This window comes from Dysidea avara, chromosome 6, assembly GCF_963678975.1.
Source record: "Dysidea avara chromosome 6, odDysAvar1.4, whole genome shotgun sequence".
Taxonomy (NCBI): domain Eukaryota; kingdom Metazoa; phylum Porifera; class Demospongiae; order Dictyoceratida; family Dysideidae; genus Dysidea; species Dysidea avara.
The window spans coordinates 38801983-38821322 of NC_089277.1; the positions used below are offsets into that span (position 1 = coordinate 38801983).

A 19340-nucleotide genomic window follows, 5' to 3' on the forward strand; every position below is an offset into this window, starting at 1 on the left:
GGTGACACAGTCCGGCATTGGATCTATCACTTTTCAGCTACTTGAATTTGTAAAAAGATCGAGATACTCTAATAGAGCAGTCACATAGTAATATACTCTAATAGAACATTCAGTACAGATCATAGCCACTGTTCTCATTACACTGCTTGGTCTAAATCATTAACATCTTATGTTAATCAATTGATATCGATCATGCATATCATGTATTAGCAGTTACAATAAAAAACAACCTCCACATGCCATTTCAAAGCATATAATTTTCAAACTTTTCCTCCAGGGAGCATGCCCCTAGACTCCCTAGCTTGACATGCTTAGCACATGCAGTTGAACATCACATCAAAGAGATAATCTGTGACTTAAAACATCAGATCAGATCAATGCTGAAAAAAGTAGTGTGCATGACTATGACCTCCGTTGCCATAGGCGATTCTAAGGGGGGGTCAGGGGGGGCCAAGGCCCCCCCCTGTTAAAAAATAACTTTTAAAAAATCTTGGGGAAAAGTTGCTGTATAGATTGGCATTGTTATTTTTAGCATTTTTCATGTTTTTAGAACAAATTTTAGGCTGTTTTCAAGCCTTTAAATTGCAAAAATCCTGCAGCTTCTGGGGATCCCCCTGAAAATTCTACCTTATACTATAGCCAAACAACAATAGTTATGCTGTTCTCTACTGCCCCCCCCCCCCCTGTAGGTCAGGTCTAGAATTGCCACTGTCCGTTGCAGTCTGCGATGGCCTGATCACTCAAAATATCTCCGGGTAGTCTAATTCAGTTTTTGTGTTGAGTGCAATTCCACTAGTCTAATAATTGAAGCATGGTATGCATATACTGCAGTATTAACTAAGCTGGAGCATTACTTATGATGTGTAGAAAATGCTCAGAGTCTTCTGAAACAATTTCTTCCATCCAACCAGAGAGTCAACCTGCAAATGATGTACTACCCATGCTTGAAAATGTGTGTGAATCAGTTGAGTCACAAGCAGACCCTCTCAATTATTTCAATGTATAAACTTTGCCTAGGTAAAATTTTTGCTGGCTACGCCACTGAGTTCTGTAGTGTTATTGATGTGGTATGGGAGCCTATTAGTACAGTGACCATGACAACAACTTATAACTAATAATGTTATCAGCTAATTAATTATTGTATGGGAGCCTATTAGTACAGTGACCATGATAATAACTTATAACTAATAATGTTATCAGCTAGTTAATTATTGACATTCTTGAGTTGATGTGGTATGGGAGCCTATTAGTACAGTGACCATGATAATAACTTATAACTAATAATGTTATCAGCTAATTAATTATTGTATGGGAGCCTATTAGTACAGTGACCATGATAATAACTTATAACTAATAATGTTATCAGCTAGTTAATTATTGACATTCTTGAGTTGATGTGGTATGGGAGCCTATTAGTACAGTGACCATGATAATAACTTATAACTAATAATGTTATCAGCTAATTAATTATTGTATGGGAGCCTATTAGTACAGTGACCATGATAATAACTTATAACTAATAATGTTATCAGCTAGTTAATTATTGACATTCTTGAGTTGATGTGGTATGGGAGCCTATTAGTACAGTGACCATGACAACAACTTATAACTAATAATGTTATCAGCTAGTTAATTATTGACATTCTTGAGTTGACAGGATTTCCCATGCTCTACCAGAAACCAATTTACTGGTCACACTTCCTTTCTCTGTGTTGTGTAATTTGTGTACCTATTTTGGTTATCTCCTTTTTAGGATATTATGGCATCCAGGAGCCTGAGTGTGTACAGACCAGAGGGTGTTGTTGGACTCCAACTGAAGTATGTGATAATGATTGAGCAATGTGTGTGGTGTTGCTGTGATCTTGTCATGTTAGACCCACATGCATGCTTTCTTTTCTCTTTGCGTACAGGGTCAGCCATGGTGTTACTACAAGACATCTCTTTCAGTTTATCATGTTGATGCCGTGATGCCGAACAAGTTGGGCACTAAGGTTCATACAACACTAACACTTTTACACATCAATCAGCTTTCTCCGCAGATAACCCTTAAAGTCAATGGGTCGACCTCATCACAATTTGGTGACCTCATATCACCATTAACAATGGATATCACTATGGAGAGTGATGAGAGACTTCATGTTAAGATATATGACTCTAACAAGCAACGATGGGAGATACCAACAGAGTAAGCACCAATGAGTGGTCGTTTGCACCTGTTGGTTTGTATTTCATTGCTGTATAGTACTACTGATTAATTTTAAGGGTGAATATAGCTAATCTCGGTAAAATTACTGGTAACAATAGCTGAATAACTAGCTATCAATTAATGAGAAATATATTTCACTTGATTGCAAAAATTGAAAAATTTCTTCCTTGACAATAGCAGTCAATTTGGTTACTATAATTATGTTATGTTATAATAAGTGGATGAGTGTGGCTTGTTTTCACTCTTGTTTTTTCCTGTCACTCTATGCAGTTACCTATCAACACTGGTGGTGTAAACTGAGTACACGTGTGGTCCCTAACAGGAAGTGTAGCCTTCTTGTTGTGTAGGGACTTCCCCCATCATTACACTATATCTATAATCACCATAGCAATCCTAGTTTGTTGTTGTTGTTGTTGTTGTGTACAAGTGTACTGGCTACATTGTTATATCATTATGTCATTCTTCTAGTGTTAGTCCTATTGGTAGTGTTCCATCATCACCTCCAGCTAATCCATTATACAAGATTACTACTGCTAACAAGGGAGAACCTTTCTACTTTGCAGTTACCAGGTGTGTGTGTGTGTGTGTGTGTGTGTGTGTGTAGTGTATTAATGTAGTAAGCTTGTGTGTGCATGGTGATTTGTGCCCAACCTTGTGACCTTATTAAACAGGTGACTACATTAGACAGGTTACTTTGTACACAAATGACACATTTGGGGATTATCAAGTTGGCTGGTTTAGACAGGTGACCTTATTACACAGTGACCTTATTAAACAGGTATGTATGTACTTAATACTGACCTCTGAGAAATTTTTGCAAATGTTAATAATTGATATGTGACCCAGTCTGGGAAAACCGGTCTTATTGCCTATTTGAAAGTATCGAGAAATGCCGGTTTTAAGTATTTAGCGTGTTGTAGCTCGCCAATGGTTGAGTTATGTGTACCAAATTTTCACATGTTTTACACCAATTTCTTACCTTCCAGAGCATCCACTGTGCAAGTAGCCAACTGCTAAGTTTCCTGTCATTTTAGATAATTTTTAAACTGAGGTTGATGGTATCAGGCGAGCTCCAAAAGGAGAGGGAGGCAGGGGCCCGGAAGGAGGGCAAGAGTCTGTTTTAAAAATTGAAAATGATGAATTAGGCAAGTTATGGGCCATTCAGGTCCCAAAACTGGCTAAAATGAAAGGAAATTCACAGCACAGCTCTTTATTCAACACCATGGAGCTGTACAGCCACATACAGCCATCCCCAGGCTGACCAGAGCTTCATTACGGCCCCACACCTCACGTACAGATTGCCACTGGGCTTGGAAAAAGCAGCCAGCAAAAGCAGACCACTCAATTCTAGCTGATTTTGATTGTGAAATTAGATAGTTTATCCATGTAGCTTTGTGTTCTGGGTGAAGAATTGAATCTACTGACATGGACAATAAGACAGATCCAGTCACATATATTACATCATTGTATAGTGATATAGTGAATTAAAAGATTACTAGATTACATAGTTTGCATTAAACAGGTGTTGTGGGTTTACACAGTATTCAACCTAATATAATTGATGGCTAATTAACCCAGCAATGTCACAGAGTTTAGCAGAATATCATCCATCCACGTGCTTCTGGTGTGCTCTGTATGACCTTTTGAAACAGAAATTTAATCATAGTGTCTAATGTATTTGACTTATGCAATAGCTTATTACGGACTTGTTTCACAAGTCATGTTATTATTTATGCAATTGGAGGAATGGCCTAGCTAGTATGTGGCTCATATTAATGTGGTGTTGTCATTGCTTCTTCTGAGCAGTATGCACAGCTCTGAGTGCTTTAACCATACTTGAAGACCCCCCCCCCCCCCCCCCCCCTCCGTGTATGGGCTAATCATAAAGCTATAGTATATGGTTATTTTCGGAACAGAAAATTGTATTTCAAAATTCAGGTGGATTTAGAGATTTGTATCACAAATTATAAAGATACTTGCGTGCCTGCCAAAACTGACTTACATACTAATGGAATAATCCCTGCCCCTGTGTACTGTAGAGAAGACTAGGGAAGTTTCGAGGGTACCAGCTTGATCGTATCTGCGCGATAATAGCAGCAGACGAAATCACTTGCCATTCTGAATCAGTTGTTTACTGGCTAATGACACATGCAGTAATAATAATTGTTTATTGACCAATACGATCATTTATGCGAATACTGTACATGTCCATGCTAATTTTATGTTGAGTCATGTGAACTACTTGTGGTAAGTTATTTTTGAACATTAGCAGGGTTTAAGGTCATGGATGCAAACACAATGGCTGGGGTACAGGTGGTGTTCATTTTCTACAGTACTATTGTGTGTATATTCGAACAGCTGTTAAGAGATAGGTAGTGTCTGATTGCCTCATACACTGCCTGTTAAGCGGCTGTGATCACTGTACTCCTATGCTAATGTTTGCTTATGTACTGTGTGATGTAGTGATGCACCGATACCACATTTTCACTACCGATCTGATACCAAGTACATTTTAGATGGAAATGACCGATACCAATCCGATGCCACACTGAGGCATTACTCACAAAAACAGCTAGTAGTTTCAATAGTAGTTGATAGACTAGCTTACTAAACACATTAGCAAACTGTAGTTCCTGAGTTTTGTGGCCATCAATCACGTAGATAACAATCATTTATGGCTTCAATAAATCTTATTTTGTGGCTTACTGCTGTTTCCACATATACTAATGGCTGGCTTCTTTAAAAGAATTCATGGCCACTTATATCAGCTTTTGCTTAAGGGTGTAGTGGTTTTTGAAGCCACACAAATGCTGTTCTTTTTACCTTTGATACAGGAAAAAAGGCACCATCTTCTAGAATGTTCCCATGGTCCTATGAGAATTCGTCACCATGATGCTCTAGTTGACATTGTTTGTCATGCTTTGTCCCAGAGTCACTCAGGAGTTTTGAAGGAACAACGTGTTTCTTATGAAGATAATTCTCGCCCAGGTGATGTGTACCACCCGATTTTCAGCATGGTCGTCCAGCTTATTTTGATGTGTCTGTTTGTAGCACTACCCAGCCTTCTCACATTTCTTTTTCTTCTTTTTGTGCTGGGGTAGCTGCTGCAGCTGGTGAGTTAGCCAAGGACCAGAGACATCAAGATGCAGTAGAGGAGGCGGGGTGTGACTTTGTCCCACTTGTTGTAGAAACTTTTGGTGTTTGGTCACCATTTGCGCTTCAAACCCTTCGTACCATCGCTGAACGCACCACAGCCAGAAGTAGTGCATCAACCAAACAGGCTCGTAAACATTTGTTACAACAACTTTCCGTTTCTCTATGGACGAACAATGCCGTATGATTTTACGGTACTGGGCTTTGCAGTGTGAGGACTCTGATTTTCCTTTCCCCAAACCCCTGTTGTAATTAATTGTGTTTGTAGTTTAGTTGTAGAGTAATTTGTATTGTAACTGTATTATTTATTTATTTGACCATTTCCGTTTTTCAAAAAAAATAAAAAATAAAAAGCTACAGGAATCAAGACACATGGTAGTGTGTCGTGCGGCCCAAGAAGCTGGCGCGCCACACCGTGAGTATATTGACAGGAAGAAAGAAAACGCGATTTTCACACCTTTGTAGCTCCGTGATCCTTCATCCGATTGGAACCAGTTTTGCTGCAGGGTGACCGCCAGGTAGGCCACCCCACATACCAAATTTGAAGAAAATCGCCGTAGCCATTTCCATAGATAGTATACCACAGACAATACTATCTATGCCATTTCCGAGATATGGGTGCCCAAAAGTTCGTTTTTATTTCTTCGTCTTTTCGCACACTTTGAAAAATTGCTATAAAACACCAACGCGTATTCCGATCGCCTCGAAATTTGGCACACATAAAGGGAGTCCAACGACGAATCCTAATATCAAATTTGGTGCAAATTCGGTGAATGGTTCAGGAGTTATGATCGATTATTCGCGTAAAACAAGATCGATTTGTTGTCACGCCTACAGGGTAAACCGCTTCTTGGAATGAGTTGAAAATCGGTTCGTGGATAGATCAACCATTGTAGGAGTACCTTTTGATGGTTTGAAAACAATCGAAATTAAGATCATGGAGATATGACATGAAACCAAAGGTGTGTAACAATTGCGCGATCGAGATCCGTGAACAAAAATACCAATAATTGTCACGCCTACCAGGCAAACCGCTCAGAGCAGTGAGCTAAAAATTGGTATGTAGCTGGAATAGTCATCGTAGAAAGTCCTTACAGTAGCACAGAACAATCGGTTTACAAACCACTGACTTATGATTCCAAAGCCAACTCCGTGTAGCAAATGCGAGATCAAGATACTCTACTAGAACAGTCACCCTAATAAAGCATTCACCTACTTCATGACTTACTCCATTATAGATTTCTATTACATTGCAAGTTATGCTGTAGGGAGTTCAGCAGCAACCAGTTAATATTTAAACAGTTCAGCTACCAGCAAGTCACCTTGCAGAGAGTTCAGCTACAAAGAAACCATCCTGTGGAGAGTTCTACTACAAACAAATCACCCTGTAGAGAGTTCAGCTACAAACAAATCACCCGGCAGAGAATTTGGCTACAAAGAAACCATCATGTAGAGAATTCAGCTGCAAACATATTACCCTGTAGAGAGTTCAGCTAGAAGAAGTCACCTTGTAGAGAGTTCAGCTACAAAGAAACCGCCATGCAGAGAGTTTAACCTCAAACAAATCACCCAGTAGAGAATTCAACTACAAACAAATTGCCCTGTAGAGGGATCAGCTAGAAGGATCACCTTGTAGAGAGCAAACAAATCACCCTGCAGATAGTTTAGCTACAAACAAGTTACTCTGTTGAGAGATCAGCTAGAAGAAGTTACCTTGTAGAGAGTTCAGCTACAAAGACACCATCATGCAGAGAGTTCAACTGCAAACAAATTATCCTGTAGAGAGTTCAGCTAGAAGAATTCCCCTTGTAGAGAGTTCAGCTACAAAGAAACCATCATGTTGAAAGTTCAGCTACAAAAAGATCACCCTATAGAGAGTTCAGCTAGAAGAATTCAACTTGTAGAGAGTTCAGCTACAAAGAAACCACCATGCAACTGCAAACAAATCACTCTGTAGAGAGTTCAGCTAGAAAACGTCACCTTGTAGAGAGTTCAGTTACAAAGAAACCGCCATGTAGAGAGTTCAAATCACCCTGTAGAGAATTCAACTACAAACAAATCGCCCTGTAGAGGGATCAGCTAGAAGAAGTTACTTTGTATAGAGTTCAGCTACAAAGAAACCATCATGTAGAGAGTTTAGCTGCAAACAAATCACCTGTAGAGAGTTCAGCTAGAAACAAATCACCCTGTAGAGAGATCAGCTAGAAGAGGTCACCTTGTAGAGAGTTCAGCTACAAAGAAACCACCACACAAAGAGTTCAGTTGCAAATGAATCACTTGTAGAGAGTTCAGCTACAAACAAATCACCCTGCAGAGGGATTAGCTAGAAGAAGTCACCTTGTGGAGAGTTCAGCTACAAAGAAACCATCATGTAGAGAGTTCAGCTACAAAGAAACCACCATGTAGAGAGTTTAGCTGCAAACAAATCACCTGTAGAGAGTTCAGCTAGAAACAAATCACCCTGTAGAGAGATCAGCTAGAAGAGGTCACCTTGTAGAGAGTTCAGCTACAAAGAAACCACATAAAGAGTTCAGTTGCAAATAAATCACCCTGTAGAAGGATCAGCTAGAAGAAGTAACCTTGTAGAGAGTTCTGCTACAAAGAAACCATCATGTAGAGAGTTCAGATACAAAGAAATCATCCTGTAGAGAGTTCAGCTAGAAGAAGTCACCTTGTAGAGAGTTCAGCTAGAAGAAGTCACCTTGTAGAGAGTTCAGCTACAAAGAAACCATCATGTAAAGAGTTCAGCTATACAAACAAATCACCCTGTATAGAGATCATCTAGAAGAAGTTACCTTGTAGATAGTTCAGCTACAAACAATTAACCCTGTAGAAAGATCAGCTAGAAGTCACGTTGTAGAGTGTTCAGTTACAAAGAAACCACCATGTAGAGTGTTCTGTAATAAATGCATGTATTATATAATTTGTACATTTACTGATAAAATCAGAAATATTTAAGGTATTCAACATCTGCTTCATCTTTTCTTCTTCCTATTATTATCATTATTATCAATTTACCAAAAAGGAAGGCATACTCAAAAGGCAAAGCCTGTACAAGGTGTCCGCCTACAAAAAACAAACATACATATACATATACCTACAGTACACTACAAACTAAACAGTACACAACAAAACACAAAACAGTGATAAAGAAGTTACTTGACACTTAAGTAATTATAAAGGTGATGCCGGAAAGACTTTCGATTACTGTCTTCAAGGGTGTGTAATGGCACAGTGTTCCAGAAGAAAAAGTTGTGTTGACAAAAAAAGAATATCTCCTAGAATTAATGGTGGACTGTGGAGGGACTAGTGAACGATGGTGACTTCTGGTAGATGCTATGGAATTAAATGAACAGTGACTATTAAATGTAATAGATGTTTGCTGGTGATATATGTCATTGAGGAAACTGACCAAAAGGAAACTTCGTCTTGACTGGAGAGAAGGAAGGTGAAGTTGGGAGCAAAAATCATTCGAAGAAATGGTCCAAGAGCTGGTAGATGGACTCCAGCGACTCCCACAGATCCATCGAGCTGCCCGCTTTTGTGGGACTCTAGTAGTTGGATATCTCCCAAATTATGGGGATTCCATACGACTGCAGCATACTCTAGCGTTGGCCGGATGATAGCTTCGTATGTGGCACACTTAGCTGCATGGTTGCAACCAAACATTGATCTACGTAAATAGTTCAAAGACTTGGTGCCCTTACTGACAACATACTTGCAATGCTTAGACCAGTTTAACTTGGAATCTACCTGCACACCAAGATACTTCACAGGATTACTCCATGAAATAGGTTGATGGTTAATGGAGTATGTAAAAGGAATTGGTTTGCATTTGTTAGTAATCATCAAAGCTTCACATTTGGTGGGATTTAACTTTAATTGCCAGCGACTAGCCCAAGAAGAAATGGCAGTGAGGTCATTTTGTAGGGAAGAACATTCCTTGAGAGTGTTAGCTGGAGCATAAAGTAAAACATCATCAGCAAACATTTTAACAGTGGAGTGTTTTACAACAGAAGCCAAATCATTTACGTAAATCAAAAACAAAAGTGGACCCAAGACAGTTCCCTGTGGAACCCCAGAAGTAACAATGGCCCAATCTGAAAAAGTACCATTGATTACCACTCTTTGTTTTCTTTTAGTTAGAAAAAATCTAAGCCATGATTTACCATGAATTCCTAGAGAGCTTAACTTAAGCAGAAGGTGTTCATGTGGTACAGAGTCAAAAGCCTTCGCAAAGTCAAGCAGTAGACAATGTAGAAAGTCATTGACCTTTTTTTCTTCCTGTGGTAAAGAAAAAAAAGATAGGTTATACAAATACAAAAAGTTGAAATCTAATCCAAAACATCCAAGCTGTAAAAAAAGAGTGCGGCCCTGAGAAAGTTTATGGTGAAAAAAGATGTGAAATCCAAGGTGGCAGCCAAGAAATGGCTGTGATGGTAGGTTAATGGTAAAAATTTTAATAACGACAATTCAGGTGAATTTTGTGCCGCTTGGTCTTGGCACCAAATTCACCTGAATTGTCGTTATTAAAATTTTTACCATTAACCTACCGTCACAACCATTTCTTGGCCGCCACCTTGGATTTCACGTATTTTTTCACCATAGCCTTTCTCAGGGCCGCACTCTTTTTTTACAGCTTGGCTGTTTTGGATTAGATCTAAACTACTGCTTCGAAGATTGACCTAACTTTCTACTATACAGAGACCAAATTATAAGTTTGTACCTTGTTTCATTCACGCGCTATAGTTCTTGAAAGCTAACCCATACATTTTTCTTATTCTGAGATACTGGCTGCTTGCACAGGCATCAAATTCGCTATGAAGATTCTTCAATAAACTTGTGGAAACTTAGCGCATAGATTTGTCTTTGCACTTCTTCTTTCTTCAGTTATAAAACAAAGAGTGAGTGCCTGCAAGCGAACTTCGACTTTCGGGCCTTGTAACTTCATGCTGGATCACAACAATTATAATTCCATGTGCTAAAAGTTTGCAAATTTATCACTGATGGTCCACCAAAAGTTTGGTAGAGATCCAACTATCGTGTATTCCAGAATATCGCCTTTTACAATGCAGTGTAGAACATGCACACGCCGACCAGTTATTACAACAAATTCTATAAACCACAAATGCCAACTTTATCAAATAACAAGTTATAAATGAAGTTCTGAATGAAAGAAAAGCTCTACTTCCTTTTCTTTACACACTGGGACACCTTCCTGTTGCTTGTGGAGTCGCCAAGCCTGCTCTTCGATAGGTAACGTCTCGTAATGTACAGTCAGTGTCTTGTAATGGGTGATAAACCCAGCTGGAACATTGTCATACCTAAAAACAGGTGTACAATTACAAATATAACTTACCAGCATACACTATCACTCGAGAAAATACAGGAAGAACGTGTGTTGGCTACAAACAAGCTTGCGTTTGCTCGTGTCTTCAAAACTAACGCTTACTTTCAGGCTAATGCACTCTACTGTCATTCTTGGGCACCCAGATGATCATTTTCGTGATGATTTTTGAATGAAACAAGTTGCTTATTGGCCAATTTCTTTGGCGCAAAACACGGCTGCCTAACATGGATACTTTGAGTATGCGTAATATTGCCAATTATGATGTAGCAGCCACATGTGGTTATGTGGGTTGTCCCTTGAATGGCTTCAAAAACCCGCTAGCACCCTTAACTCAGTTTGGCACGCTACACATGTTTCCATCTTGAAAAGCAATTAGGTGATGTCATACAAAGTATCGATTAGTATTGGACATTTATAGCTTTACCGATACCAGTCCGATACTGCCGTGGTCACATGTATAATCTATACCAACTGATGTTGTAATGTAGTCACTTATTATCATAGACCAAATTGTGGTCACATTTTACTATTCTGGTTCTTAATGTACATGATGGAACACATACTAGTGTTGGGTTAGTTGTTGTTTTGTGTGTATACAGGGCTAGTGATGGAGAAGTGTTGTTTAATACATCACACAGTGATCAGCCATGTGAGTTGTTGGTCTGTGCTTGGGTTTGTGTTGTGTATTGAATGTTTACTGTCATATTGCCTCAAATTACAGCCAGTCCCAGCCCATTTTAGTTGTCAGGGAATATAACATTTCAGCAGAAATAAACTCCAGGACTAACATGAATGTAAAGTGCTGTCATAAATGTGACCATCTCAGCACAAAACTGCATAGTTCTGCACAAGTATGCCTTTTAAATTAAATAAAAATAAATGATAAAATTGTGTTTGATTTAATGAAAAAATGTGCAAGTTTTAATCGAGCCATTACTCAGAGAAGCAAGTCTCAAATCTCCTCCATCAGGTTTGCCTGCTCATGGAGAGTTTGTTTTGTTGTAGTAGCCCCAATAGTATGCATGTCATTGTGTGTTTATTTATGATGTGGTAGTTGTAAACAAAGTCATTGGCATTTCTTCATTTAAAATGTCTTCATATGTACCAACTTGTATCTGCAAGTGATTACAGGACTGCAACTATACAGTACCTTAATTGATTTGCATAATAAGCCAAATCCCAGCTCTGTAGACCAATATGGCAGTTATGGCTGAAAATGAATGTCAGTATTAATTTCAGCATGTTGCAGTGGATCAAGTCACCACTGGGTCTGGGATTTCTTTCTGCATTATTCATGTTTCAGTTACATGTTTCAGACTCCCTGTATTCACAGGCTTTAATCCTTCTCACAGGTCCCTAGTGGGATAACATTCACAGAATAGAATATACAGTCACTATTTCCTACTGTCTACTATTTCCTAATGAAACATAATACCTATAATTATGGTCTACGTTTTTTGAATCTGTGAGATATACTGAGGAAGACATCAAGGTTTATTCTAAGGAAGAAGTGAATGTTGAACTTATGTACATGTAAATGCCAGTCACATGTGGTAGCTAGTCTTGTTTCATGTCCAGGTGAAAGAAAAAGCTTTGCCCTAAATTTGAGGCATTAACACTGTATCATTTCTTGCTGTATTGTTCTATGATATGTATTGATATAGTTCAAGTGTGAATATATACTGTACATGTAATACTATAACACATAGACAGGTTAGTAACACTACATGTTCACAATGTTTAGTACAGTTTGCAGACCAGTACCTCACATTATCCACTACCCTACCTGGTACAGAGAGCATATATGGATTAGGGGAACATAAAGTGCCACTACAACTGAAAAGGTTAGTAGCTTACTACAGTAGTAATTGTTATGTGTTGTGTGTGTGTGTTATGTACGTGTGTGCGTGCATGCGTGTGTGTGTGAGTACATACTGTTTGTGTGCATGTGTTTTTAGTGAGTGTATTGTACACGTGTGTTCACTAGAAAGGCTCTCCTCCAGATCTGATCATCTGAGTGTTAGAAACATGATTATGCCAATGAGGAAAAAATAGAGCCTATGATTGAGTGTTCCACTTTGTCTTCTATGTTAGGTGGTTAAACTTATCAGTGGCCAGTAAACTCCTAATGGTTTAAATGTTAAAATAAAGCATCAAAACACAGTAGCTAGGCCTCCGTGGTGGCTAACTAACTGGCTGATGAAATGTGTTGTGCTTTGTGTGTTCACACTCTCATAAGATTGTCGTTGACCTCACTAATAAAGTTTCAAGCTTCAAAGGGTCTTATTAACCATGCATAATATCATATTAACTTTTTAAATTTTCTTTTACTACTGCAGAGGTCAGACATTTACATTGTGGGATTTCGACACTCCAACTCCACCTAACGTGAACTTGTGTAAGTTGCTACATGTTGTAGAGGGCTTCACTCATGGGTATAACCCAGGTCCCATTGAACCACTTACAATGTATGACATGCTTTTATTTGTGTTCAGTTAACCAAAAGATGTACAAACCCTTTAATCCAATAAATTGTTCCTAGTTTGTAGCCAGTACATTATACAGTCATATTGTTCATGGATGCCATCCAGTAGTATCTATTACAACACATATTCATCTCCACCTCACAGATGGTTCTCACCCATTCTACATGGACCTACGACAGTCAGGAAAGGCTCATGGTGTCTACCTTCGTAACAGTAATGGGATGGATGTTATTTATGGTGACAACTTCCTGACATACAGAGTGATCGGGGGTGAGTATATATATACAGTGTGGTATAGTGACGTAGGGAGGGATAGCTGCTGGTTGTATCCTCTTAAAATGTGATTTGTGTACAAAAAGTGACTTATCTAATGTACTAGCCACCTGCTAGAATTTTAGTTTATAATGTTGCCATACTACAGTACACACTAATTATCTATTTACAGTGTGCAGTGTGAAATTTGCAGCATATTCACGACTTTTCATGAATGCTTCTCAAAGTGTATGTTGTGTGACACAGACGTGGTGACCTGCATGCGAGCTACTCAAGAAGATGCCATACAATTGTTCACAGTTCTAGTGTACTTCACAGAGCCTAGGCTTATGATAATTGATATGTAGAACTATCGAGGCACATCTCACTGCTCTGTGAAGGTATGCATGCTCAACAGGAAAGCCATGGTAAGTTCTCGTTAAATGAGATTCATTGATACTCGTTATAATGAGGCGCTTGTTCAGTTAGCAGGTATACTACGGCTTTAAGGGTGGGGGCGTATGACCAGTGAGATTATGTGAATACCGAGTTTATGAAAATGGTGACATTGTGGGAAATTTTTATAAACTCTTCTACTTTAGGAGTGTTGGATTTTTACTTCTTCTTGGGTCCAACCCCTGAGGGTGTGGTCCAGCAATATCAGGAAGTGATTGGAAGACCATATCTACCACCGTGAGTATGGGTGTGGCTCATTCTAATGCTCTTATTGGTTGTATTTTCCATGTAGCTACTGGGCTCTAGGTTTCCACCAGTGTCGCTATGGTTATCCCAATGTGGAGGCATTATCTGATGTGGTCACTAAATATGCTGCTAATAAGGTAACGATGGTAACTGTTATGTGTGTGTAACCATTAGTGACATCCCTAAAGAGTTGAACAGTACTAGTCTCAGGTTGCTATACCACTGCTTTCTTTTACGTATGTGTATGTGGGGAAAAGTGGGTCTGACAAAGAATTCCATGATGCATTCTGTAGGATGATTGTTGATTGCTGTTGATAAGTGCAGCTTCTCAGGCCTCTTACATGTAACCCACATGGTGTAATACAAGGGGTTTGATACTGTAATTTCACTCATATTACTCTTGTTTTTGTTACATTAATATACAGTTCATGTAGGGATTGTTACCAAGCCTAAGAAGTCTAGGGCTTTGCCAATCAACGATCATCCTGTGGAATGTAGTGGAGTATTGCTACACTCTTAATATCAGTGTACCAGGCCTTACATTTCTTCCCACACACACAGATCTTATGTCCTTATCTTGAAACTTTTTCCATATCCAGATATTATTTAAAGTGTATAGTATACAGTTCTTACATACAGTATTCCATCAGAAATATACACTGTAACTCTCTGAATACTGTATACTGTACGTGTGTACATACATACATACATACTATATACACATTACTATAGTGTTATGCAATGTCATATTCTCCTTTACAGATTCCACTGGACACAATGTGGACTGATATAGAGTATATGGATGGAGTGGGTGATCTGTAGTAGTAGTTATTGTAATAACCACTCAAAAACAGCCAAGCTATAGAAAAGGAGTGTGGCCCTCAAAAACCTGGGTGAAAAAAGTTGTGAAATCAAAGGTGGCGGCCATGAAATGGCTGCAGTGCTGTTAATACTAACAAATTTTAATAATGACTTATAAAATTTATTATCATTAACATCATTGCAGCCATTTCATGGCCGCCACCTTTGATTTCACACCTTTTTTCACCCTGGCTTTTGAGGGTCGCACTCTTTTTTTACAGTTTGGGTGTTTTTGAGTGTTTTCAAAACCAAGATTTTGACGTTACGTTGCGTCAGGCCATAGCATTGACTAGAGCAAGTGGATTTCTACCTGGCTCACCTCCAGAACACAAAGAGTCTTAGTTGAAGGTTGCTAGGGATGAGTCTATTTTGCTTTTTTTCTCACCTATTTTTCTTTCCAGCAATTCTTTTTTTACCTACCTATTTTGCTCAATATTTTGCTTGTCAACAATCTATTTTGCTCCATAGTTGGTGTACAATGTAATAATAATAATTACATGTAATAATCAATAAGCACTGTTTACATACACTATGGTGTTTAGATATTAGTGATTGTATCTTAGCATGATTGATGCCTCCATATAATCCTTTAGTGAATTTCCTTGTAGGTCACCAAATCCTGAATTCAATAGTGAGAACACCCTTTCTGCAGCAGCCGAGGAGGGCTGTATGGTCAAGACCTTCTTTACAGCATTTGACCATAAAGGCAAATCAGTTGCATTGAGCTTCCACCATTCCAGAGCAGCAAGTTCATCACTAATACCATCCGCCTTAGCTACATAAGAAGGAAGTTCAGCCTTCAAATTTTCAAGCTCGTCATCCTTAAAGAAGGGAACAACCTGCAATGCATTTACATGAGAAACATCTGGCTTAAGCATTACTATCTTGTGCGGATTGAAAACTCTCACAGCCTTAAAAACTAAAATTTGCTCCTTTAAGGAAGAATCTAGCAGTTCTTGAAAGTAATCTAGAGCTGGTTGCATACAGCTTCGAGCATAGCTGCGATGCCTCTGCTGTGCAGTTGATTGAGTAGTGATACTGCGAATAACAGCTTCAGTGTTTGGAGTATGAGCTGCCCTGACTGCTGCAACAACAGTCTGTACTATTTCATAAGCTGTGAAACTCAGTGGCCCATCTCCTTCAAGGTTATATGTAGCCTTAACAAACACCTCCCCCCAATCAATAACAGCAGCAAGCTCAAGCTTTAAGTGTTCAAGCTTTTCACGGTCAGTTAAAATAGCTAGTAACTTTGGACGAGATGCAGGGCCTAAGTCTGTATTTTCACTTAGGAATGGTTCGATATCACCAAACTGGAGCATTATTTGCTTAAAAATTTCCCATTTGCTCCACCACCTGGTAGCACTATACGATGCCATTGCCTTTCCTGTTTGTTGTTTCCATAGAAATTTGGCTTTAATGCTATGTGAAAAAAGTGCTAGCCAATTACCAATAAACTCAGTCAGGGTTGGTACTTTGAAGTGCTCTCCAACACGATCAAAAGCATGGCTGAAGCATCCAATATCTATTACATTAGGGTAAACAATCTTCAATGTCCTCATTGCTACACTGTTAACAGATGCTCTATCTCGCATAGCAGCAATAAGATGGCTGGAAGAAATGCTGTAGAACACTGAAAGCACTTGTACCAATTCGTGTGCAATTTCTTCCCCAGTGAGAGATTTTGAAAGCAGTTGGATGGCTAGAAGCTGCTGTTGAATTTCAAAAGAATCATTTACAAAGCGCACTAAGACTGCTAATGCCTCTCCACTATGAGAGGTACCATCAAAAATGACACTCAAGAACTGACCCTGGAGTGATTGCTTAATACGTGCCTTTTCTTCTTCTAAAATAAAAGGAATAAGGTCAAACATAAATCTGCGATCTGTAAGGCGATAGCCTGTCTCCTCAAAAAGACTACGAAACTGGTCAACCTTACTTAGTGGTACACCCGCTTGAAGAAATGTTTTGACCACTTTGACTCGGAAAACCTGCTGTTGTTCCGGAAGAGTCTCACCTCGCCCATGAGCTTCTGCATTATACCTTTGCAGAGATTGTGCAATGTCTGAGTCTTTAACATTCCTTTGTTGCAGCTTTTTCTTTCCATTAGCATGTTTAGTAGATTTTAAGTGATACTCAATACTGCTCTTTTTGAGGGGTAACTCTTCCCGGCATCCTTGGCAAAAAAGCTTTCCAGTAGCTACAGTAAAGGGTTCCTTGGAATATTCGGTTACTCTTTGCTGGGGCTTGATCGTTTTTGGGTTGCTCTGCGAATTCGAATGTAATGCTCTCTTCCTGCCAGCTGGTGGATTTTTGGCAATTTTTCTCTTACGAGAGAAGTCAGATGCACTTGGTGCCTTTAGCACACTAAGCAAGGACACTCCACTAGACGTTGGCGTCGTTGAGTTGCTGGCACTTCCGGTAGAACGAGTCCTCGAAGTTGTACTAGTCGAAGTTGTTGTAACATCTGACTCGCGAGACGATTCACGGTCATCATCATTACTAACAATGCTAAGACTGTCATCTACTTCACTAACATCGCTTTCAGCACTTGAACTGTAGTCAATGCGTTCTATCACATCCATTGTAGACACTATTTCACACGTGATTATTCGCTAACATGTATTGTGGGTTCGCCTTCGGGTCAAAGTTCAGCTAGAGCCATACTCATTTAACGTACGAGTGTTAAACGTAGCTATGGTAAGTTGTTACTTGTGTTAGTTATGCAGTTACATTCACACTGTCTGAAACAGATCTGAGATTAACAAATTTTGCTTATTTTGCGCCTATTTTGCTCGATTTTGCTCGATTTTGCTCCTATTTTGCCAGCATTTTGCTTGTTGCTCTTGTATTCCTATTATTCCAATAATTTTGCTGGCGAAATCGACGCATCCCTAAAGGTTGCACATCTAGCACAAAGAAAGTATTGTTTGGTGTCCCCCAGGGCACTATCCTTGGACCCCTAATGTTCTTACTATACATTAATGACATAGACCTTAGAGACCATCCGAGATTGAAACAAATTACTCCACTGAATTATTGAATTTGATTCACTCAATGAATTTTCTGATCATTTTCACTGACAACCAAGGCTGGACCTAGCTACTTATTATTTTATGTATATTAGTTATAATTTTTATTATTAATTAATTAGCAATCACCCAACAGGGTTTTAACACTAATGTACATGGTACGTACACATAAGTGCCTAGTTTAAGTTACAATAACATAAGTGCCTATTCTAAGTCTTATTTGTGTAGCTACCTATTTAGTTATTGTACATTGTTGTACTGGAGCTGTGATGTTTCAGCTCCCTGGGATACTATCAGCAACAAGCTGCCTATCCCAGTCACAAATCAATTAATCAGAGAATTTAATCATAGTTTTGCAGTGACTGTTCTATTAGAGTATCTCGATTTTTCATGCAAACGTGAAAAGATGTAGTTGCTCAACTTTAAACAAAGTAAATCCCTCACCTTTTTACTGGGATATGATTTCCAGGCTGTTGTATCACAAGTTTTGTTAGCATAGCACTTATTATGATGATGATGATTGGTGCGAGTCGGTCATACTAGTCTGCTCGCAGACCGCTTGGGGGTGAAACTAAGTTAATACTACAAATATACCACTGATTGATACGAAAATGGCTCCGATTTGATGAAATAGCTACTAGACTGAGCCTCAAAGTGTTGCAACAATGGTATGGTGCTAATGCTCTAATAGAGCACACGTTTTTGCTTTCGCTGAAATCATCTAATAGAACACACATAGAATGTTGTAGAACAATCTAGATTTCTATTGGTAGATCAGTTTTACTTATTAAGCTAGAATTTTCATTTATAAGGTAGAAATTAAGTGATTAGAAGTGATCAGCCGAGATAGCAGTGGTTCAGTGGTTAAGGATGCAGGCGTTAGGTATGGAGGTCCTTGGTTCGAACTCTGGTCATGATCAGTTGATTTTTTTTCAACATTTTTATGTACTTTTTATGCCCCCCAGTGACTGCTCTATTAGAGTATCTCGATCCCGCAATTTTACACTTGCTCGGTTTTTGCTTTATAACTCTGTAGCTGTAAGTCTGTTGCAAGTTATTCCTCTGCTCGGTTTACCCTGTAGCTGTGACAAACCTTTCTTCTTTTTTTACATGAATAAATGCTCATAACTCCTTGGATATTTATCAGATTCATAACACACTTGGTACACGAATGTACCTTTATACGCTCTGTACTTGTGCCAAATATTGATACAATGGAGTTACAAGTTTGTGTTTTATAGCAATTTTTGCAAAGTGTGCGAAAAGAAATTGAAGTCCCCGTAGCCTCCCTACGGCTTTAG

General features: G+C 38.9%; 1 protein-coding gene across 2 annotated transcripts in view; it reads left to right on the forward strand.

Moving 5' to 3' along the window:
* Positions 1–19340, forward strand: part of LOC136257564 (uncharacterized) — a 48292-nt gene that overhangs the window by 2656 nt on the left and 26296 nt on the right. For both annotated transcript variants that reach the window (XM_066050794.1, XM_066050793.1), the window contains exons 2-12: positions 1754–1818; positions 1911–1991; positions 2040–2185; positions 2675–2776; positions 11309–11358; positions 12454–12553; positions 13049–13107; positions 13340–13465; positions 14050–14140; positions 14196–14286; positions 14912–14956. In XM_066050794.1, coding sequence (XP_065906866.1) covers positions 1754–1818; positions 1911–1991; positions 2040–2185; positions 2675–2776; positions 11309–11358; positions 12454–12553; positions 13049–13107; positions 13340–13465; positions 14050–14140; positions 14196–14286; positions 14912–14956 — 956 coding nt within the window. The remainder of the gene's footprint in view (positions 1–1753; positions 1819–1910; positions 1992–2039; positions 2186–2674; positions 2777–11308; positions 11359–12453; positions 12554–13048; positions 13108–13339; positions 13466–14049; positions 14141–14195; positions 14287–14911; positions 14957–19340) is intronic.